Source organism: Ostrea edulis, chromosome 5 (assembly GCF_947568905.1).
Source record: "Ostrea edulis chromosome 5, xbOstEdul1.1, whole genome shotgun sequence".
Classification (NCBI taxonomy): domain Eukaryota; kingdom Metazoa; phylum Mollusca; class Bivalvia; order Ostreida; family Ostreidae; genus Ostrea; species Ostrea edulis.
The window spans coordinates 92,750,213-92,774,404 of NC_079168.1; the positions used below are offsets into that span (position 1 = coordinate 92,750,213).

General features: G+C 35.4%; 2 protein-coding genes and 1 pseudogene across 3 annotated transcripts in view; 1 reads left to right on the forward strand and 2 right to left on the reverse strand.

Moving 5' to 3' along the window:
* Positions 1-1,767: 1,767 nt before the first annotated feature.
* LOC125650905 (uncharacterized) lies at positions 1,768-8,847 on the forward strand. 2 transcript variants are annotated; one of them, XM_048879483.2, is made up of 4 exons: positions 1,768-2,152; positions 2,804-3,684; positions 3,902-3,979; positions 8,484-8,847. In XM_048879483.2, exons 1-4 carry the CDS (start codon positions 2,127-2,129, stop codon positions 8,522-8,524), a joined length of 1,026 nt encoding a protein of 341 aa, XP_048735440.1. In that variant the 5' UTR covers positions 1,768-2,126; the 3' UTR covers positions 8,525-8,847. The 2 variants fall into 2 exon arrangements, with proteins under 2 accessions (XP_048735440.1, XP_048735439.1); XM_048879482.2 differs by lacking the exon at positions 1,768-2,152 and having other exon boundaries at positions 2,571-3,684.
* On the reverse strand, positions 8,847-19,812 carry LOC125650914 (ankyrin repeat domain-containing protein 17-like; annotated as a pseudogene).
* Positions 19,813-23,027: 3,215 nt separating this feature from the next.
* Positions 23,028-24,192, reverse strand: part of LOC125650897 (N-acetylated-alpha-linked acidic dipeptidase 2-like) — a 32,228-nt gene continuing 31,063 nt past the window's right edge. Inside the window, exon 17 of the mRNA XM_048879471.2 lies at positions 23,028-23,392. Within this exon, the coding sequence (XP_048735428.1) occupies positions 23,191-23,392 (202 nt within the window). The 3' untranslated portion in view covers positions 23,028-23,190. The remainder of the gene's footprint in view (positions 23,393-24,192) is intronic.

The following is a 24,192-nucleotide window of genomic DNA, read 5'->3' on the forward strand; positions in this document are numbered from 1 at the left end:
GGCGATGTTCCTCCATTATTACTTCGTCTTCCATTATTTCAGATTTCAAAGCCGATTTCGATATATCTGTTTTCCTTGTTCCTCCTCCATTATTTTTGCGAACTTGCGTACTCTTTTTGTGACTTCTGTGAATCCAGCCTAACTGGATTAATCTGGTTGCTTTGGGCATTTCTGTTCTCAAATTCTCAAAGGGACGGTGGAGATTCCTCATGTCTTCAATACTGTTCTTAAGCTTGCTTTGTTGACTATTTTCTGTTACTTTCTGTAGTTGCTGCTGTAGTGACGTGTCATCAACAGTTTGTTTCTTCTGGTCTGGTCTTCGCTTAATCGAATCCTATCACCATGCCTTGGTAAATAGTGGTAGTTGCCTTCGTCGCTCATTTGATTAACTAAATCTGATGTAATCTAAAATTAAAAAGCACTATAAAAATAAAACCCAAACACAAAAAACTAATGATAAAAACTATTGTTTTCTAAATAGATGGTTTAAAGAGACAAGCACGATATTTATGAACGTTTACAATTGTGTTGTTAAAAAAAATATATGCTTATTTACCACACAACACATTACAGTTGTACCTTGTTATGAGTTTCATTATATTTTAGTTTGTCCACATTTACGTTTGTACAGAAATCGTTTTATTAATTTGGAAAACAGAACAAATGTTAATATTAAATACAAAATTCTGTTCCAATCTAAAAATATCACTTTGGAAAAAAGTATGAAAATTTATCACTTATATCAACACTTTGATTACTTAACGTTCATACGCTAGTCCTCCAGAATATGAACATTGCATCATGTACATGTTCTTTTTGTATGGTATTTACGTTCTTCATTCTTCCTATTTGCTTTTCTCTTTTGTTCTACTCTGGATATTGACTTTGTGTATTGTATACTGTAGTATTTGTATTTCTCTATACCTTTTGTACATTGGTTTACGAGAATAAATCATCATCAATTTAGTAATAAATAAAATTACTGGTCTAATCCAGGGCTTGTTACAGTCTTCGATTATTTTTAACCCCCACCCCACCCCCACCCCCACCCCCACCACCCGTTTTCGTACATAAGGAAACTTGCATGCAAGTTCAAGCTTTTTTTGTTGAGTGGTTCTTGTGAAATATGCCCCATTTCCGAATTATCTCCCCTAAAAGATAGACATGACGTCGACCCTTCATTTAATGACACCGAGTCTTTTATACACAGGGTATTTGTGGCAAAGTTCACATGAGCAAATGTCTCAAACAAGTGAGCCAAACAATTTGGGGAATTTGTACTTTCAGTGGTATTTCGATGATTTTCTTGTTGGCTGCTAACTTCTATGGGCTGTCCCTTTCCACCCCCTTCCAAATACAGTATTTATCTTTTATAATACCGGACCCATATAATGAAGATGGATTGAACGGATATAATCGATTCTATAAAAAAGATGGTTATCATTAAATCGTAAGATATTCCATTTTATTTTAAAGAAGATAGACGATCATTTAATCAAGCATTTAAAAACAACCATTGATTAGACATGCTCCATATTACAGTAGCTAAAGACAAGTTAATCACAGTAAAGGAGGCACCCACCTAAACTTATGCACTACATATTTTTTTTTAAATTACAAATATTCAAACAAAAATTCAAGTAAAATTATATTTTTCACAAAGTATATCCACACTAATTATATACCTAGATATATAATTTTCCAATTTAATTTCAATACATGTTCTAATTAATAGTGTACTAGTTAAAAGTAAGCGCTTCCCGCCCATTGGTGCCCTATCGGCTTAAGGGTAATTTTCAACCTAGATAATGAGGTCTTTCATGTTTCATTAAACACCAAACTGGCAGGACCCCAGTGTAATTAAAATTCAGCCGTCTCTCTAACTCTGATATTGGCAGGTATGCCAGGTCTTGCCGAAATTCTAGTTCTCAATACATTGTTCCTGTGGGTTAATCATATTACAAGGATTTAAATGACAAAATTTCATTCCGCGACTGCCGATACACGTTCAGATATATATCAATAAAATCTATAATCACCCAATTAAAATTCAATTCAATACTCCGAAACCAACGCTTAATGTTTATATTTTGCAAAGGTGCGGACGAGAATGGTTGCACAGAGGTATGGAAATTAACTTCTGCCAGACTCCGTAAGTTCTCATACCTTTCTGTAAATACTAAATGTAAGAACTTTTGAATGGTTTGGGTATATTAGTACCACTGCATCTTTTAAGGATGGTAGTAGTGCTCCAAGTAAACTTTGGATGAATATGATCGAATTATTAATTACTTAGGTTTAATAGTAAAGGAAATGCATATATTCTATACATTCTCTTTTCACCATTCTGGACAGAAATGCAGTGATAATGGTCTCAATTCGAATTTGAGGGATTTCACTCTTACAGCGGAATCCCCATCTCCAAGTTTTATTTTTAGATTTCACCACATCACATTAAAGATATTGATCCCCACTTCTATGCACCTACTGATATGATCTAAAATCAATGGCTACCTTTTGTGCAAATCTTTTCTGCACTGCTTGAATCAAATTGTTCACAACTTATTTCACACGCCGAAACTAATAGTCTGTTCTTGCATTCCTTAGCGTACTAACTATTTAAAAGATGCAGAGATACTCTTCATTAGAGCCTTTTCAACTGATTAGCGTATGTCTCTGATTACATGCGGGCATGTTAAAGTTGTCAGTTAGTAACAATGACTTCCATACGAAAACGCAAGCTTGTCTCTTCTTTCGATTTCAAATACCCACAGGCATGCAAAAAGTTCAGTTCTCGTTACAGGGTGACCATGGAAAGCTTGGAACGACATCGAGCAATGGCGATGCCCAGGTGTCATACCCCCAGTGAAGCCCCACCCTTGCCAGTAGGAAAAGAATACCACGCCTTTTTCAGTTTTCACGGCGAAAATCCAGATCATAATTGGGTGAAAGCGGTGACAAGAGAACTTGAAAGCCGTGGATTCAAATGCTGTGTATTTCCCCGTGATTTAGATGCTGGGAGGTCGTTATCTTTCAACATTAAATCCATACTGACCAAGTGTTTGAGAATAGTGACTGTTTTATCGTCTTCATACATAAAAAATGAGTGGTCACAATTAGAAATGGAAATAATATCCCTTGGAAAGTTGGAGGAATTAGTTTTTATCCCCGTGTTAATTGAACCATGCGACATCCCGCCGTTTCTGAAATATTACAAATACATTAATGCAACGACTACAAGAGGAGCTTGGTGGATGAATTTCTATGAAGAAATTATAGGAAATGCACCCCAGCTTCCACCACGTAAAAAATTCCACGTCTTTTTCGCCCACACCTCTACAGATAACAAATGGGTGAACAGCATTGCCGAACGTTTAGAAAACCCCAACAATAACATCGTCTGCTGCTATCCTGCTCGAGATTTCAAACCAGGAACGTCCATCAACGAATCCATCGATAGTGCCATCAAAAGATCTCTACGAGTTGTTCTTGTCATATCAAAGAACTTTTTGTTAAACGAATGGAAACGGTATTATGAAAAGAAATTCAAACAATTAAAGATTATCCCAATTATCATATCAGATTGTGAGTTGCCAGTTGCACTGGACGATATGGTTTGCATCGATGCTCGGAATACCGACACTGACTGGTATAACGTGCTGTTGCGTGCCATCTGTGAGGAAGGTAAGTGCTTTATATTTTAATTGAGCACTATCAACCCGCCATTTTGGCGATACACAGCCGAATAAAGTAAACCAATGAGCACATAGCTCTCTCCCACCTTGTGTAGTGCAGAATTTCCTGCATGATACAATTTATACAGCCTTTTCATGAATTTATGTTCTATTTGAGCAAGTAAAGGAATGTATTATGATATTTGATATCCAACCATCCCGTTTAGATTTGAATGTCGATGACGACACAGTTACCAGTACCAGTCAGTTTGTACGAGATGAGGTCATATACACTCCAGCAGCAGGTAATATTATATTAAAGGATCGACATTTTTCATTGTCCTTCCTTGCTTGATTAAATCATCACCGTCATCGTATGCACAGATATAGGAAGAAGAAAAAAATCAAATCGTCCGTTTGCTAAATTGTGACATCTTTCTAATCATGCATGCTTGTCTTTGTCTTTGTGACGTCATGTGTCTTGGATGGCTTAAAGTGGCATTAGCTGTGAAAGTGATGGCAACCATTCTCTCTCTCTCTCTCTCTCTCTCTCTCTCTCTCTCTCTCTCTCTCTCTCTCTCTCTCTCTCTCTCTCTCTCCCCCCTCTCTCTCTCTCTCTCTCTCTCTCTCTCTCTCTCTCTCTCTCTCTCTCTCTCTCTCTCAAAATTTCTCAATGGCATAGGAATATATATATCAATGCCTTATAAATACATTTATTTTGTACAAAAACAAGAGAAACCCAATAAAAGTACGTTAGATAAGCGCTTTTAGTGTGAAGAAATATATAAGGAAGCAAGATAGTAATTATTCAATCACCAAAATCACAAATTCATGTGCCTGTTTTGAGATTAAAAATGTTTTAAATAATTAGATACTGGTGTTATTACAACATGATACAGAGCAATTTTCTTTGAATTCAAGTTTTGGTGACAAAATTACAAAAAATGCCCTTTTAAGAAATGAGTTTATTATTTTTCTTGTTGAAATATTAAAAAAAAAATGAACTAGCGCACTGATTCACAATTTTCCGTTCAAATTTTTGATGGGATATTCCGATCAACCCCCCCCCCCCCCCAAATATTATAGTCATTTTTTTCAAAATATCTTCAGTTATTGAGCATAACTGCGCAAGTCATTATGACGGTACAGGTACTAGTTCAATACTCATATGACTGTCCCATATATATTTCTTCCTTTACCTTGTCCAGCTGAATTTTTAATACGTCAATTCAAACTTAAAAATGTCTTTGAAAATGATTTTATTTTGTGGATTTTTCAAATCAAAACCTATATAAATCTGCATTTTATAAATTCTATAAAAATTCAATATTAAGAAAAGGGCAATCACAGACCCCTGGACAAAACCATAGGTGGATTAAGGTGCGTAGGAGGTGTAAACATTCCCGGTTGATCGGTCACACCGGCTGTAAGCCCTTGTAAGTGGATCAATCGGTAGTCAAAATCAGTATGTAAAGAACGGCCCAAAAATTGGTATGAAACATGGCAGACAGCATTCGACCTAATGATAGCTTTTATTTACAAACAAGGTCATTATAACGACCCTAGAATTTCCGAAATGTTGATTCCCTCTAACATCAATGTATTTGTCAGTAGCTTGCCTCGATTTAAAAATTGATCATGCATAGAACATTCTTTCGCATACATTGTCAATTAATCCCTACACTTATACTTCAATTTTATGATTCATTATGCCAATAGTAGGAACTTTTATATTATATAGTTCAGCTCTTTCGACGAATAGAACATGTCCTAATTCGCTCCGCTCTTAACATTGATTGGTAAGCCTAAAAACCCAAAATTGTAATCTGCGGTGTAAATATGTTTGTAGATTTAGTGTAGGTTTAGTGCTAGGTGTATTTATATGTAGTTTTTGTTGTTTTGGTATTATTCTTTGTTGTTATTGGCCACATTATGTAATTCTTTTCGTTTGTCCTGAAGGGACAGTTTATCCCAAAAAGTTTGAATTTGTTCGTGTCGTTGGTCATTTTAGTGCGATTATCTATTCTTTAAAACGTCTGGATTTTAATTTTTAATTGACAAAGCTACCAATACTTCAGTTCTTAACTGTTCTCTAAACTCATATTTTCTTAATGATTAACCAATTTTGCATATTTTAAGTGCTCATTATTCATAGTCAATCTATCAGTTTTAGACTTTTTCATAACTGCTGTGTATATTGTTAAAATATTTAAATTTGTGTTGCTTATGTTGTGTTGACACCAGCAGACAGAACTAGTAAATATTTAAATTTGTGTTGCTTGTGTTGTGTTGACACCAACAGACAGAACTAGTAAATATTTAAATTTGTGTTGCTTGTGTTGTGTTGACACCAACAGACAGAACTAGTAAATATTTAAAGTTGTGTTGCTTGTGTTGTGTTGACACCAACAGACATAACTAGTAAATATTTAAATTTGTGTTGCTTGTGTTGTGTTGACACCAGCAGACAGAACTAGTAAATATTTAAATTTGTGTTGCTTGTGTTGTGTTGACACCAGCAGACAGAACTAGTAAATATTTAAATTTGTGTTGCTTGTGTTGTGTTGACACCAACAGACAGAACTAGTAAATGCGAATAAATCAACAGCAGTTATTCAGTGTACAAAGGTCTAGCATTACACGATGGAGCACAAGAAAGGCCTATAATTTGGGCTGCAAACCATATTTTCTCTCTGTTTTTGCAACTTAACTTGCATACCACTTAATTAAAGAGACACTACAGCTCACTTTCCACATTTTATTAAAGTGTTTTTTAAAACAAGTATTGATAATTTTGAACAATTTGGATGCATCAATTTGTTCTAAACTGCGGTTTGAAGATCGTCCGGAATTCAAAGGTTTCTTTATGCTGACTCGGATTTTTGAATGCTTATTTACATCACGTGGTTTTGAATGACAGCAAAGGTGTTGTGTAGGAAATTATTTAAATTCCTCTTCAAGGGAGTCCACACTCACCTTTCAAATGAAAGGTGAAGATAACGAACAGTGATCAATCTCATAACTCCCATAAGCAATACAAAATAGATAGTTGGGCAAACACGGATCCCTGGACACACCAGATGTGGGATCAGGTGCCTAGGAGGAGTAAGCATCCCCTGCCGGCCGGTCACACCCGTCGTGAGCCCTATATCCTGATCAGGTAAACGGAGTTATGCGTAGTCAAAACCAGTGTGCCAAGAACGGACTAACATTCGGTATGAAACACGTCAGACAGTATTTGACCCAATGATAGGTTGTATTGGCAAACTAGATCGTTATAACGACCATAGAATTTGCGAAATGCTGACTTTAATTGAAATTATTGAAACCCCTGTACCCATCAACTTGTTTGTCAGCTTGCCTCGATTTAAAAACTGACTATACGCAGAACAAGCTCTTGCGTATCGAATCAGTTGAGAGATATAAACACCATATGCAATATTTTTACAACTATCACTTGTCGTGTTCAGATAAAAATAGCACTTATTTTTAAAGAAGTGTCTTCGCAGCTAGTCCCAATGGTCTATTTAAAGGGGCCAGGACCCCCCTCCTTTTTTTCGCCACAAATTGTGAGTGAAAATCCAGATTTTGCACCCAGAATGGCCGATTACTTTGGCTAATATTTGACTTTCGCACCCCCTTCGAAAATCCTAGATCCGCCACTGAGTCCTGCGTGTGTTTCTCTTAGCTCTTTGTTTTCCAACGGTCATACTGATCCCAAAATAAATTTTAGTTCACGTATGAGTTTTATCTCATTCTATTTTTACCTCTTTCCTCAAAGAATCTGTCAAAATTCTGGATCTATCCACTAAAGAGCTCTACAGAGCTTGTGTTTGATTTATTGAATGTATATAGTGCCGACTTTAAATAAAATTTACTACTACTACTACTACTACTACTACTACTACTTATGGCACGCCAAATTCACAACTATAGTTTACAACCGTTAAATATAGTTTTACGGATGAAAACTATAGTTAATGAATCGTTAACTATAGTTTACAGTCCGTAAACTATAGTTTACAGTCGATAAACCTAGTTTATCAACTGTGAAACTATGTTTAGCTCATTTTTGTGAATTTGACGTGCCATAACTACTACTACCACACTTTCTCTCACTGGACGACATGCTGCACTGTTTACTGTCTATGCGCATGCATCTGAAGACCGAAAGAAGGAAACTCGATATTTTTTGCATAGGCCATCAAAAAGTATTAATTTTACGTTAAAACGAGAATTTTAACTACATGTCATTTGCACAAAATAAGCTGCAGTGTCTCTTTAATTAATAGAAATATATTTCCATCAGAAATGACAATGCTACACATTTCAGGTTGGAACCTCATTTATATTGTATATTGTGGAACAGTTACGAATTAACGAACAATACGTGGTGTGGCATTATAACTTCTAGTTTTTGCTTGATCAACAATTTTTAAGCAGAATTGCTGCATCAACGTTAATTTAGCTAAAATCCAATGAATAATACTTCCCAGAAAATGACATTTTCACCTCTTTACAGAGAAAATGACATTCTCACCTCTTTACAGAGAAAATGACACCCAATCTTATTAAAACCAGACTTCTTAGATCCGTGCCGCAGACTTTGCATGAGAGTATACGGCGCGGATCTAAGAAGTTTAATTTTAATTAGATTGGGTTGACACTTCGATCAATCAACCTCATAAAAGTGACATTCACCTTCAGTCAACGTATGAATTGAGGTATCAACTCCAAACGTCATTAACAGTATACATGTACCATTCTGATCACCTGAAGTGTCTAAATTCAAACTTCTTTTTTTTTCAGATCCTTTGGCAAGTTTATCGACCACTACCTCTTTAAGATGATGTTACCCAATGTATGCAATATTTATAGTGTTAGATAAAATTTTATTGACAAAAACAATTACACCAACAATGAACTAAAATAAGACAATTGCAGGACAAGTCACTTTATCCGAGAAAATCTATTCACATGCTGTGGAACGGCGAGTGTCTGTCCACTGTATAACACAGTGATGATTTTACTTTCAAAAAAACTAAGTTTAATATTCGAATCCCTGCTGTTTGACATGATGGAGATCTTTTGGTGCCATGTATTCAGCATTGATGGAACAGCAATATATCATCGTACAGTCTAGTTACATATACACTAAAACGTTTTCAAATAATATTTGCTTTGAATTATTCTAATCATCATCGGAGGAAGAGTCAAAGGTATAATATTCGTCGAAAGTGTGTCGGCGGCACTTCTCAAAGTGAGGCCGATAGTCGCGTCTTTTCGCGCCATCTTCTTCGCTTTCGTAATAGGCCGAATCGTATGTTCCTCGGTAAATTTTCGGTAGCTGCAGGGAATTCATTCTCTTGATTCTGAACCTCTCTTGGTCGCTACCCTCCAGAGATCGATGTCGCGTCACTTGTTTTTTCTTTCTCGGCTGAATATCAACCTCCGATATTGTGATCGGCACCGTGATTCTTGAAACCATAGAAGGTGAATGTTCCACCAGCCCTCTCTTCTCTTTGTGTGTCTTCATACTGGGTAACAGTCTTGCGATATTGACTGCGTCCACAAATTTACGCCTGGGTTTTCTTACAGAAGGCAAGATCTGCAAGATTTCCTTATTTGTGTACCCATGATGACACAGCCAATCATGAGCAGAGTAATTCTTGATTTTATCGCGATGCAGGAGAGATGCATGACCTTGCGCAGCAAGGATTTTCACGCATGCTACATTACATTCTTTTGCCGCTGTTAGAAGAGCAGTAAATCCTTTATCATTGGCATGATCCACTCTCAAACCAAGACGTCGGAAATGGCGTGTTAATATGTCGATTCCAACGTCATTTCCTACTTTGGCGCAATATATCAGAGGGGTATTTCCTACAAAATGCAAAATTAGTGCTCAAAAAGTTCACATCTTTAAGGAGCATGAAACAGTTCCCTTTTTCAGTGAGGGGTATGCAACCTCAATTAATATACAACATTTATTCTTTTATTATTATGCCTTCCTTCAGTTTAAGACATTAGATTTTCTTTTGGCATTGAGAAACTTCAATTCTAATTAGTGGCACATATGTTTGAAATGTTTCGTGTAATCTTTAAACATGTCCAGTTCTGACTCATGGGTTCATTTATGTTCCTTAAAAGAAAAGGGAAATATGTGTTTGATGGAAGAAATCTAATTGAAAACATACTGGGCATATTGGTGTATCATTCAAGAGTGATTAAGAAAGTTTTGATCAACGATTTTGATTCATTATAAAAGCATTAGGGTGTATATAGTCCCGAAATAGCCAAAATTTCTTTGATTTCACTTTTTAAATGACACACCTAGCGGTTTAGCGCTGCTATGAAATTTGGTTCCGCAGATCGTGAGTTCGACCCCGGGTAGGGGCGGAAGTGGGTATCTAAATAAAATAAAATGTAATTTCGGTATTTTATACCGAGCGAACAGAGGCCCGTACGCGAAGCAAGGCTCTAAAGGTAACACATATGCTAAAGAAAAAAATTGAGAAAAGCAACAAATGAATAGAGATGATCTCTACATACGTTCACTGAACATTGTTATCCATATGGGCGTCGCCATTTTGTTTTGTTCATTAGTTGCTTATAGAAATTATCGTGTTTTAATTTTGAATGCCAAAAATACAAGACTGACGTGCAATTTTAAATTCAAACACTCGGTTTGTTACAATTAAATGGTGTAATTCTTATTGTTGTAGTTTTTAACCGATCATCAAATAAAAAAACAGTAATACGACTAAATAAATGAACGAGTTCATGAGTTTCTTTAAATAATTTACCTTACTTTTTACCACTTTGAATTTATTGGTTAATTTTATTTAGTTTTAACTGTCTTTTAAATTGCAAACGGTATTTATTGTTGCAAACTCCGTACATTGTCAATTCTCTGGGATTACTTTCTCCTACGAATAATTTTATGCTTCTCTCGGTCCAACGGGCACACCGTATATATATTATCAATATTTCATCACTTAGGGCAGTTATGTTCATTCAAGAGTTCATGGCTACTTCGGTGTTTTATATATATAATTTCGGTAATATATATATATATATATATATATATATATATATATATATATATATTAAACCAACAAAATCCAAAATGATCTCGTACGTCTCTTCAGTCAGTTTGTTTTGAACGTTTAATAATAACATGGTAACATTGAAAAGTAAACATTGTTTTGATATAAAACCTATTATCACCAAACATTACTGCCAGTGAATAAGTTTAAGAGATGTAACCAGAGCTGTAAAGTGATATTTACGACTTCCGTACCGTCATTGTCCGGAATATCCGGATCTACAGAGGCGTGTTTCACCAAGATGTCCACGATGTCGTTACAGCGGTATTCACATGCGTAGCTTAAAGCAGATCTTCCCGTGTCTGATACTATATTTACCTCTGCACCATGAAGCAATAAAAGTTCTACAATCGTGTCACGTGACAATTCCTCCTGAAATTAAAGAAAAAATGATAGTATTTTAGTTATTTTTATGCGCGCCTCTTTGGAAAAAGGATGCAAATTGTATTGGTTTGAACGTGTCGGTCAAGTGTTGTCCGCTCGATATCTTAAGAACCCTTTGCTTAATTGACAGACATCAAACTTTTTATACTGGTTTTCCCTAAAGATTAGATGACCTCTATTGATTTTAAGACCACAAAAATCAAAGGTAAAGGGTCAATCTACTCTTGACATATGAAGATATTGTTCGGTCAATATCTTTAGAATCCTAGTTCCCTTCAAGAAGTACATTTCCTTTATTGGTTTTGAGGTAAAAATGTCAAAGTTCAAAGGTCATCTGCCATCACTTGTCAGATGAATATGTCATATAGTCCACTCAATATCTTGAGAACCCTTTGTTTATCAAACTGTACACTGTTATGCCCTAAGAAGTAGAGGTCTCTTATGCATTTTGAGGTCAAAGGTCAAACTTAACATAGTAAGATATTGTCTGCTCAATATTCTTGAATACCCTTTGCTTGACAGACATCAAACTTGGTACACTGGTACATCCTAAGGAGTAGATGACCCCCACGTGATTTTTAGGTAACGAGGTAAAAGGTCAAGGGTCAAGTTACTCTGAATGTGAAAAAATATTGTGCGCTTAATGTCTTGAGAACCCTTTGCTTGACATACATCAAACTTGGTACACAGATATCCCCTAAAGAGTAGATGATAACAAAATTGTGAAAATCTCATGCAAATGAAATCCTACTTTCGATAACATTTTTGTGAATTCGTCTTTCATAATGGATGCATAATGAATGAGTTATAAAAATGAAATGACTAAATCTTTTGAAGTCTTTAAATCTACTATCTTTGAGTCTACTATTTAGAAATAATGCTGTCAGACTCGAAAGCAAAATCATTTTTTTCCCGGGTGAAATTGGTGGAATCTATAAACCTATACATGTATATAGTAACAAAACTCAAACTTAAAATCGCAAGGCCCACTGAACAGGAATCTTGGAAGTAGAGTTGTGATAAACCTTCTAATGTACTTTTTACACCCAAGAGTACCCGACAGAGCATAATTCAAATGGAGAGAGGCCTCATCTGAATGGACTTCTCTTTGAAATAATGTAGCCAATGGAAAGTATGATATACAATTTATTGTACTATAGTGAATAAAAAACCCCAAATTCATTAGTCGACCAAGAGATGCCTCTTACTCAATTTTACTTCAATAGTATCATCCCTTAGTAGGCCTACATCATATTTCCACGGTGTATAGGCATAACGGAAACTTTCAATTGGAACTGACGCTTTCAGAGAAAAGCGACGGACACTCTCAGATGAAACTGCTGTTTCTACAAAACACGCTCTGTAAGTTATCTCTGTTTATACTTAAACCTTTAACAAACCAGTGAATAGTACCTTCCACGGAATGTAGCTTATATCACTCTCAATGTTGAAACTCTGAATTCTTTTCATTCTATAATGCTACCCTTATAATAAATATAATTTTGACCTCCCACACGTGGCACACTGACATTGTCTCGCATTTTGGATACAGTGCATTCAATAGTTATATGTTATAGACTTTGTATGTGAAAATATGACGACCGAGTTTTTTGGCGCGTAGACGGACCGAGGCTGCATTGTGTTAAAGGAGACGTTGAACACTGTTTGTGTCGTAGGAACGGTGGAATGCGACTCGGCTCCATAATCAATTTCAATATCAAGTGAAAAAGCATCTAAATCGCCCTCTACTCGTTGAACCCCGTATCACGTATTTCAAAGCAGACGATTACTTCTTCTACCAGTCAGTGGCCTCGGTACTGACTAAAACCCGGTCTCGGTCCCGGTCTTCGGTCTCGTGACTAAAACCGGCCGGTCTTTGGTCCAGGTGTAGCGGTGATCGCTGTCGCTGGTGATCAGAGTCGCTCTAAATATAGATTTAAATATATTTTGGAACTGTATATTTTCCTGCTCTAAATATAGCGGTAGCCTTGCTGTTCGACGCTCGCATAATTCGACCCATAGGTAACTGTAAACATTTTATATGGTTGTAATCAGCAATTCTTTTGAAGTATAGTGATGAAAAAAAAGACAATAAAACAATTTGTATTATTGAATTATTTTGTTTTAAAAAACCAGAAAATGCTTTGGTTTTTAATTCCACATCTGAAATTGTGATCGGCATATGAACTTCATTTATGTACATATTTTAATGAGAAGACGTGCATTTTAACTAATATATTAGATTATATAACTAGTGCAGCTCCTTTAGAAAAAAAAATCCCGGTCCCAGAATTTTTTATTCGATAAAAACAGAAATTAACAGAATATTTGAGCCCCATTTCTCGTTAACTTGAGTATGACATCTCATGCCTGCATTCTGATAGTTGATTGATCATATTATTTTCTTCTTTCGTAAAATAATATGTGAAAACTCCGGGACCGGTGGGACCGACAAATAAAAACAATGCTAAAAGCCGGTCCCGGTCTCGACATTTTTCCTCAATAGCTGCTTTAATTTACCTTTTCATAAAAAAAATAAGGACGTGATATTCAATGGCATCCCTTTGTACACATATATATTTCTGATTTATTGTGTGTGGGGGGGCGGGGGGTATTTCAATTTTCTTTTATATTGATGATGTCAGAACCGAACTCAAAGTACTACGTGACATTTTCTCCAAAAGGAAGGCGTTGCACTACCTTTTCATTAGAAGATAAGGATGTAGAAGAGAAATAACATATATGTATTTATCCCGGCGTATTTGTTTGTAATTTACAGTTAGTTTATTTGTTCATTTATTTTATTTCTTCTATTCAGGTCAAGATTCATGGTTTGTCTTCCGAACCCGATCTCTTTATATGTGGATATATTTTACATATATTTGTATAATACCTATAAAAATATTTCTTCCTTTCTTATTTGATATTCAATTTTATTTTCTTCCCCCAGTTTTTGTTCTTTTAGATACAATGCTTTAAAAAAGTTGCACCTAATATATTTATAGCATAAAGTGTACATCTGCTCACTAAAAATGTCACAGTCTGTATACTTATACAGAATAGTCCAAGAAGATCCCCTCTGACATTAGATAAACTTCAAATAATCTATATATAGTATGTTTTACTTTAATATAATGTGATAACTGTATTTATTGTGAATAGTAATATACGTAAATGTACAAACATATTAATTATGCTGCACAAAAACTGTTTAATTATTTCCTATTTTCAAATTATCTTATATTTTCAAAATGCATAAATTTGGCATAAACTGACATATAATGAAATCTACATTTATAATTATGCAAAACATACATGTACATGTACATTCATTTAAAAAAATGAATTTTAGTTTTGAAAATACAAATACTCTGAGCGCTTCATGAAAAGTATGCCTCTGTGAAGCATTTCAGTTCATACCCTCATGTATTTTTACTAACCATTCAAAAGTTATGACTAAGGTAAAAGATTTTCAAAAGTAGACCAAGGTGAGGGAATGGCATGCAAAGAAAGGTCTTGTCACTAGGAATACACATGTGAAATGTGAAAGCCCTATCAACATTCATTCAAAAGTTATGGCGAAGGTTCAAGTTTTTGCAGACGGACAGACGGACGGGTCAAAAACTAGATATGCGCCCCAAATCTCCGATTACGGGGGCAGAAAATTTGCTTTTCAAAAGCGTTATTCTTGTATTGATAATCAGAATCTCTCTGGAAAGGGGGGGGGAGGGGGGGGGTGCGTGTGGACGAGAGTGCACATTAATTTTGTATCGGTATCAACAATAAGTATTCATGTTTCAAAAATCATCATAAAATTTAAAGACGATATTTTTTTTAATTTCACTAATGAACATTTCTAAAGTACTTCATATATTGTGCATTCTGGTCTCTCATATTTTGCACGTGCACGCTACTTTGTATTATTCTGATTTACATAGCGGCTTTTCTTCACTGATTAAAACAACTAATTTAATATGACGTCATAATTTAACAACTTTAGGCGATTCCCACAATACCCTCGCAAATGAGAGAGAGAGAAAGAGAGAGAAAGAGAGAGAGAGAGAGAGAGAGAGAGAGAGAGAGAGAGAGAGAGAGCAGTCAGTCGTATGTACAGCGACCGGGTTCGGAATACATCAACATTGAATTTGAAAATTTTATCAACCGTGTGGTCAGGTGTTTGACCTGAATGAAAAATATGAATTAAACTATATGCAACAGTAAATTACAAACAAATACACCAGGATAAGTACATATATTTTATTTCTCTTCTACATCCTTATCTTTTTATGAAAATGTAATGTAATGTGTTCATTTGGGAAAAATGTCACGTAGTTGAGTTCAATTTTGACATAAAAAGGAAAACTGGAATAAAACACACACACACACTGACACACAATAATTCAGAAACATGTGTATATACATGTTATGCATTGAGTATCATATACTTATTTTTTTTATGAAAAATGTCGAGTTTTTAGCATTGTTTTTATTTGTCGGTCCCACCGGTCCCGGAGTTTTCACATATTATTTTACGAAAGAAGAAAATAATATGATCAATCAACTATCAGAATGCAGGCATGGGGTGTCATATCTAAATTCACGAGAAATGGGGCTCAAATATCCTGATATATTCTGTTTTTATCGATAAAAAAGGTCTGGGACCGGGACCGAAGACCGGGTTTTAGTCACGGGACGGAGACCGAAGACCGGGACCGAGACCGAGACCGAAGACCGGGACCGAAACCGGGTTTTAGTCAGTACCAGTGGCCTTCGTCCTCAAGTTGACTATTCTGCCACGTCATCACTATATGTGTTGTTTCACGTCATCACTATGTGTGTTGTTTCTTTAAATTTTTTATTTTATTGGTATCTTTGGCTGTGTTTATTTTTGGTAGCAATGAAAAAAAATCAAACGAATACACTTCGTTTACAATGCTTTTGTGGAATTCCCGTTCTATGAATAGTGCTAAAATTAGAACGGGGAAGACGCATTCCAGACAGCAGTAGTCCCGCTTAGTGCAGATGAACTCTGGACGATTTTTTTAAAACTATGAATTCAAACGAAGTTTTCATCCAATCAGCATTGTTGTTAAAAAGTCATCACTTTATTAAATAATATGATATGCTATATATATATATATATATATATATATATATATATATATATATATATATATATATATTAAGTGAATAAAATTCCTCTAACATGCAAGAAGTTTAATCAAATAAAGGTTTTGGAAAAAACACATATGACATCACATTAGGTGGAGTCACCTTAACCAAAATTCATAGCACCTAGTGCCTACCAACAAAATAATGGTTAGATAAATCTTTATGCTTCTTTTGACGGCATTATGTCATCCTTTTTATAATATGATTATTTAAGAAAGATTTTTTGTTTTAAAAAACCATATATCAAGATCTATGTATAGTCATTTGTGTTAATGGTGCATATCTATTTACTGTGCTAATTGAACATATCACTATAATTCTGTTTGTTTCCATTTGAATACTTTTTATTTAATCTAACTATGTTCTATCAATCATACTCTTTCACTTATAATCATTTTGTTTTCTCTGTAACATGTCCTTGATTGGAAATAAATCATCATATCGCCGTGAGACCCTGTACTCCTGCTACATGTACTCATTCCGTGTTCATGTTTATACAAAACCTGTCTATCCATATCAATCTATAAATAGCTCTTGCATTGTCACGTCATTAACTTTACATACCTTGCATAAACAAAACATCTGACACTACAAAGCAGCACACAATGTAAGATCATGAACTTCCAGGTGAGCTTAATTGTACTTACAGGCCTATGTAAACTCTTACAAGGGTTCTATAGGTTTGACTTTATTGTTTTTTGGCCCTTTATCAGCATTGTTTGATTCCAACAGCCTACAGTAAAATACTAGACAGGTCAGAGTCTGAAAAGCGGTCCCACCCTTGGGAGGACCCAGGTGGAACCCTACGGCCCCAAACTATTTTCACCCAGGTGGAACCCTACGGCCCCAAACTTTGGGCTGAAAATGATAGTCCTAGCGGTCCCTTCCTTGCCTGCATAATCCTTTTGCGGACTCTTCGAAGATTAAGTTGTTATTAGCCTTCATTATAACCCTACATCATGTAAAATCATGAACTTTCATGTGAGCTCAATTACCTTTAGAGGGCTATGTGACCCCTTTTAAGCGTTCTATATGTTTGACCCCTTTGCTCTCTATCTGTATATCAGTTTTATTTTCTTTTACCACCCATTATTCAATCATTAGAGAGGTCTGAAAAGTGGTTCTATTCCTGAGATGCCCCAGGTGGTACCCCAAGAGCCCTAAAGTGAGGGCGAAAAATTACAGACTCAGGCCTTCCCCATCTTACCTGCCTACACTTTTTGTTGACTTTTCAAAGATTAAGTTGGTATTAGCCTTCATTATGAACCTACATGATGTAAAAAAAACTCTGAAATTTCAAGTGGGCACAATTGCCCTTAAATGCCTATGTGAGCACTTTTAAGGGTTTTATATGTTTCACTTTATTGATGTGTAGTCCTTTATCAGTTTTGTTTTATTCCAACATCATATAGTCAATTATTAGAGAGATTTGAAAAGTTGCCCCATCCTTGAGAGGCCCCAGGTGGTACCCCTACAGGTCCAAACTGAGGGCGGAAAATGATAGTTCTAAAGACCCATCTCCTTACCTGTCTACTCCTTTTCAAGAATAAAGTTCTTATTAGCCCTCATTATGATCCTACATGATGTAAAATCATGAACTTTCAGGTAATAGGTCAATTGTACTTCAAGGCATATGTAACGCCTTGAAAGGATGCTATAGGTTTGACTTCATTGATGTGTAGCCCTTAATCAGTTTTGTTTTATTGCAACACCCTATAGTCAATTATCAGAGAGGTCTGAAAAGTGGCCCAATTCTTGGGAGGCCCCAGGTGGTACCCTTACAAATCCAAAATTAAGGCGGAAAATGATAGGGGTCCCCCTCCTTACCTGCGTTCCCTTTTTGTGGATTCTTCAAAGTGCGTAAGTAAGATTGAATTTACTCTGCATCCCTAGTACTAGGAACTGGCGCGAAAATGTCCTCCCAATAAAGTTCTATGTCCTTTATTCAGACTTACCGTTACATTGCACCGCTGTTTACAAAAAAAAAAAAATCTTTCGCATCTTCTTTGGAGTTTAATTCACTTTAATTTAATTTGTGTAGATTAGTGGTAATTATTTCATATAGCAACGTGAAGGGCTAATAAACACATGAAAAATTTACAACTTAGTACTACTTGGCAGTCAATGTAGAATGGAAGAGAACTATATTGTCTTGGGCATGTTCACTGAAAGAAATAGTAAACTGTTTGCCGTAATGATTTCCTGAGCACTAGAGGACTATAACGAAGTTAGGTATGAAGTCAGTTATATAGGTCACGTTAAATGAATAGACAGATCAAATGTATAAAGTGTAGATTTAAAGTCAGTTATATTGCTCACGTTAAATGAATAGACATATCAAATGTATAAAGTGTAGATTTGAAGTCAGTTGTATAGCTCACGTTAAATGAATAAACATATCAAATGTATAAAGTGTAGATTTGAAGTCAGTTGTATAGCTCACGTTAAATGAATAGACAGATCAAATGTATAAAGTGTAGATTTAAAGTCAGTTATATTGATCACGTTAAATGAATAGACAGATCAAATGTATAAAGTGTAGATTTAAAGTCAGTTATATAGCTCACGTTAAATGAATAGACTGATCAAATGTCTAAAGTGCTGAGGGTCTTCGCTCGTCTCAACGATCACACCGTAAAACATATTAAGCGCATGCACACTCTTAACATTCTTGATTTGAATGTAAATCAGGGTAACAAAGGTGGACTGTACTTTCATATTCTATTTACAAAACGTTTTTAGTTTTTAGTAAAGAAATGGTTGAATAGACAGTCTCAATAGACAATTTCTCTCGGAATTTCTTTACAGCAGCCACAATATGAATACACCTATCCTTGTATGTATTTATTCCTTCTAATGTATCAGCATTGGAAATAAAATGTAAGGAAATGTGAATAGTACTACTGAGTGTAAAGTGAAAATATTCAACAGTGATCAGTATCATAAGGAATACCTGTTGAATAGTTTAATACAAGATCACTTAATTTACACCAATTGGGATAGCAAATGAATGAAAACGTATCTATATTTTCATAATAAAAACGGATTTATGAATATTAGTGAAACAGATCTTCAAGAAATACATCAACGGTATAAATTAACGCCAATGAATTTAGATTTACCTGCAAGAAGCATGAAATCATCAATGGCGTTTTCCCCTTCAGATCCAAAGCATTGACGACTTCTTTTGGTGCCGCAATCAGGATGAATCTTACCAGTCGAATTTGCCCTTTTCGTATAGCATTGAACAACAGACGAGCATCGGTGTATTCGTCAAGATTTAATTCTTTTTCCATGGTTAAAAGCGACACCGTTCTCGTTAAAATGTTTGATTGACCTTGACTCGGTACGGCGGGGAATATTTTTGCTCCGTTACCAGAACCACTAGTCATTGTTTTAAATCGTCGAACATTTTTGACAGTGTATGCGGGCGGTTTTCTAGACATACTACGAGATATTATAAATATCTAAAAGCAATATTAGTTCTCCTTCATCAACCAATCTTCCTCCTTTGGTGCACATGTGGTAAATATTGTCAGATGTTCGTGCAGAAGCTTCGGAAGAGGCTCTGGTCGATTGAAAAACTCATATTTTTTTTTCCAGAGAATCACTTCCATTTATTACATTTTCTAATTAATTTTGTTAATGGAATTGCATCAGTTATCTTTCTTACCAAATGAAACCACGAGTAGATGAATTCTAATTCCCTCTGATGGAAACAATTAATACATTAGGCATTTTAATGAAAGTATCAAACGAACTATACTTCACCATTACCAGAGGTTATCCTGGTTAGCGATAGTCCCGAGATTCTAAAAGTAGTACTTGAATATACAGTACCTGGCCATAAGTATGTCCCCCAAAGAAAATTTCCACTTCATATTTCATACAAAACCATATATTTTCAATTAATTTTCCTGAACTCATTTCTTTATCAATTTGGATGAAATAAAAAGCACTGATCTCAGAATTATTTACAGTATCATCTAATAATTTCAGAATTATTATATCATAATCTATTGTAAAGATTTGACAATTCTAATACAAGGTTTTGATTTGATTGATTGATTGATTTTTGATGTTTTCCGCCACACTCAACAATTTTTCAGTTATATGGTGGCGCCCAGTTTTTGTCTATTGTAAAGGTATGTCAATTCTAATACAAAGTTTGATTTGATTAATTGATTGATTTTTGATGTTTTCCGCCACACTCAACAATTTTTCAGTTACATGGTGGCACCCAGTTTTTGTTGATGGAAGAGAGAACCCAGATACAATGCACCTGGGAAGAGACCACCGACCTTCCGAAAGTAAACTGGGAAACTTTCTCACTTACCGGTACGAGCAGGATTCGAACCCGCGCCGACAGAGGTGAGAGGTCGTGTGATTTTGAGCGCGATGCTCTAACCACTCGGCCACGGAGACCCCCCCCCCCTCTCCCCAGTTTGATTTGAGAGTACTAACTCTTTATATAAGTATGTGTAATTTTGGAATAAAGAAATCAACATTATGAATAAAATGTTATCTCTCTGCAATATTGCATTTAATAATATTTTTCTTCTTCAAAATTATGACAGTTTCTTCTGATATTTCTAAACAAAATGTTTTTTATTTCATCCAAATAGAGGAAGAATTGGCTACAAGCGAAAATTTTGAAAATATATGGTTTTGTATGAAATATATAGTGGAAATTTTCTTTGGGAACATACTTATGGCCAGGTACTGTACATGTAGTAGGAATAGATGACAATTTACTTCCAATCCCTCTGGATGATTCAGTTTAAAATTTAAATTATGGATGGTTTAGATACATGTATATCACTGGGTATTTAGAACATACATTGGGACAAAAAGTATTAAAAACTCTCATCAAGATGTGTTATCGCTCGTTGATCTTCACTGTTTTACACTCAGGATATCGAAAATTAGGGGTTACTAGGAGACTTATTTCTGTTTACAAGGCAAAAGTACCAGGAGTCGATTTTCGTTAAAGATCAAGAAAGGGGGAGTGGCATATTATCTAATGCGATACTTTTGTCACCGCCGTAGCGATATTTTGAATTCTGCAAATAGATTTGATATGGTTAAGCCAGGACCCTCTTACGGATAGAAGTCGTGAAACAATGCGATGGTCAGTGAAATAATAGCTTTCACATTTCGGTTCGGGATTTTCTAAATCGAAATTTTTTAAGCCAATTTATTCATATTTCTGTACAGTAAGTGCGCTCGGGTGCATATTGTAAAACTCAGACATGCTTTGTTTGAGGGTGGGACATGCACACAAAATACATTTCTTCGGTAAAACCGACTTGCAGATTTCACAAATCTGCGCCATTTCGAATGGAAGTAGGAACCTAATGCAAGATGCGAATTTTCTTTTACATGCTAACACAAGTGTACGGAGTTCAAGGTAATGAAATGAACGGTATAATTTCTAATTTGATTTATACATTAGTAAATGCAGCTTTCCAGTAGAATTAGACTGCATTTTTTTTCTGCTACCATAGATGTAAATAGCGAAGCTCGGACGGGTCTAAGGCTCGTCCGCGAAGCAAGGCTCTAAAGGTAACATGTATGTAAAAGAAAATAAATTACAAAATCAACAAAACAATAGATATAATCTCTAAATACGTTCACCGAAAATTTTGTGATCCATATGGGCGCCGCCATTTTGTTTTGTTCATTAGATACTTCAACAGTTATTCGTGTTTTAAATTTGAATGCCAAAATTACAAGACTTTGACGTGTAATTTTATTTAAACACTCAATTAGTTAAAAATGAATGACATAATTATGGCAGTAGTTTTTTGCCAATCATTAAATAGAAAAACAGTAATACGACTTAATTGATGAACTCGTTCATGAGTTTCTTTACATTAAAATATACGATATAATACGCTTACTGTTTTACCAATTTAAAGTTGTCAGTTAATCTTGTTTATTTTTAGCTGTCTTTTAATTGAAAAAAAAACCCCGGGATATACATGTATTGCTGTTGTTTATAAGATCTAATTGTTTCAATTGAAAGAAAAAAATTTGAGGCTAATTTATGTGATGTCACAATGCACGGTTTACTTAAATGAATAGGCGGATCATGTTGTTATCCTCATATATTCCCGATTTGATATTTGGATATTACTGGCCGTTTAGCGCAAACTGAATTTCATAAATAATATATATTTTCACGTGAATAGAATTTCTATTCCTAAATTATCGTACTTAACCGAAATATGGTTATCCTCTGGGACACGTCAAAAATGACATACTTTTCTCGGTCCAACGATCACATCGTACATTCATTACGAAGACTTAAATGTGCATTAACCTTTTCTGATTTTTTTTTTGGGATTAGGTTTCTTTGCGGTCGTGTAAACTTAACCATCTATATCAAATGTGTAAAGTAAGGGCGGCACGATGTTTCTTTTCTTGTAACGCAAAGTATTTACAATATACCGGTAGTTATACATCAAAGATGCAAAAGCCCATTATTTTCAAACTGTCTGTTTGTCCGTTCAGCATTATTTGTAAGCATCATTTATCTTTAATATGTAATGGGGAAAAACATTTTAGAATCTGAATACTGTATATAAGATAAGCTTTTGTGAAATTATTTTAATATTGCATTATAAAAACAGTTCTTACCTTAAAATAAGACTATTTACAATGCAATGAATGAAAACGTCATGTATGAAATATTAAGTTTTCTTGATGAAACTAGACTAAATTACAATGCCAAGAAATTATATGTACATGGATAGTAAAATACACGTGTAATGAAATTCCAAATGAATCAATGTACATTAATATGATTCTCTTGTTATTTACACACTTCTCATCGTTTCTGACTCATGTCAAGGCATGAACTTGGAGACGTCACGGAGTGTGGAGGCGGCGGACTCAATTGTATGAAGAATCACAGTAAAATGTTTCTCAACAATGTTCCATCTGCTCTGCTCATCTGAACTTCCCTCAATCTCAAACATACCATCAGCCAGCCCTGGAAAACTGCTTCCAGCGTATGTATTGACACTGCTCTCCGCAAACAGAACGTGCCTGTTGAATATAAATATACATGTAGCTTAGAAACTGCATGTCAAACAGTAAATGATATGGACTAAGAGCTCATTGACAGAAGCAATCATTCTCAGATTATTGTTACAGATTATTGTCTCAGATTATTGTTACAGAAATATATGTGTCTTACCAGCTCCTCTGTCGCCAAAAGCTAATCATATAGAAAAGGTTATAACTCGTGTAATAAAGTGCACCGCTAGTGTACATGATACGCCGGTGTGGAACCACACATACATGATGCATGTTTGTATGCTTGAAGTCACAAGCTGTGACACTTTCAATTGCAATTCCAAAATGAGGCCACAGTGACCTTTTTCGGGTTCAAACACACCTTCCCCCAAGATGCCTCATCTGACAGGGTCTGATGGTTCTATGCCACATAGTACTTAAGATATGACCCGGACACAATTTGTGAATATTGTAAAAATAAAAGTCATATCATGTCACACCTTTCCTCCAAGATGCATCAGCTGACCAAGTTTAATAGCCACACAGCTTCTCTCACAGAGTGAGAGATTTGATGTGGACTACGATCTGAGTGTGTATAGCCTAGAAATTCCAAAAGAAGGCGACAGTGACCTGTTTTGGTTTCGCAACACACCTCCACCCATGTTTGATAGTCCAGGCCTTGCAGTGTAAAAGATATGACCCGGACATGGAAAAGCTAACACACGGACGGACGGATGGAAAAGCCTACATTATGACACGACCCCTCCTATGACGAGGCTCAATCATGAGGGAAGTGGATCTATTCTTATTCAACTGCTTAGCCTAAATAA

Bases quoted from the DNA above. Each gene is read 5' to 3' on its own strand.
- LOC125650905 (XM_048879482.2), top strand. From the start codon at position 2,718: ATGACTTCCATACGAAAACGCAAGCTTGTCTCTTCTTTCGATTTCAAA. The intron at 3,685-3,901 runs GTAAGTGCTTTA...CATCCCGTTTAG, and splicing joins GCGTGCCATCTGTGAGGAAG to ATTTGAATGTCGATGACGAC. The intron at 3,980-8,483 runs GTAATATTATAT...TTTTTTTTTCAG, and splicing joins CATATACACTCCAGCAGCAG to ATCCTTTGGCAAGTTTATCG.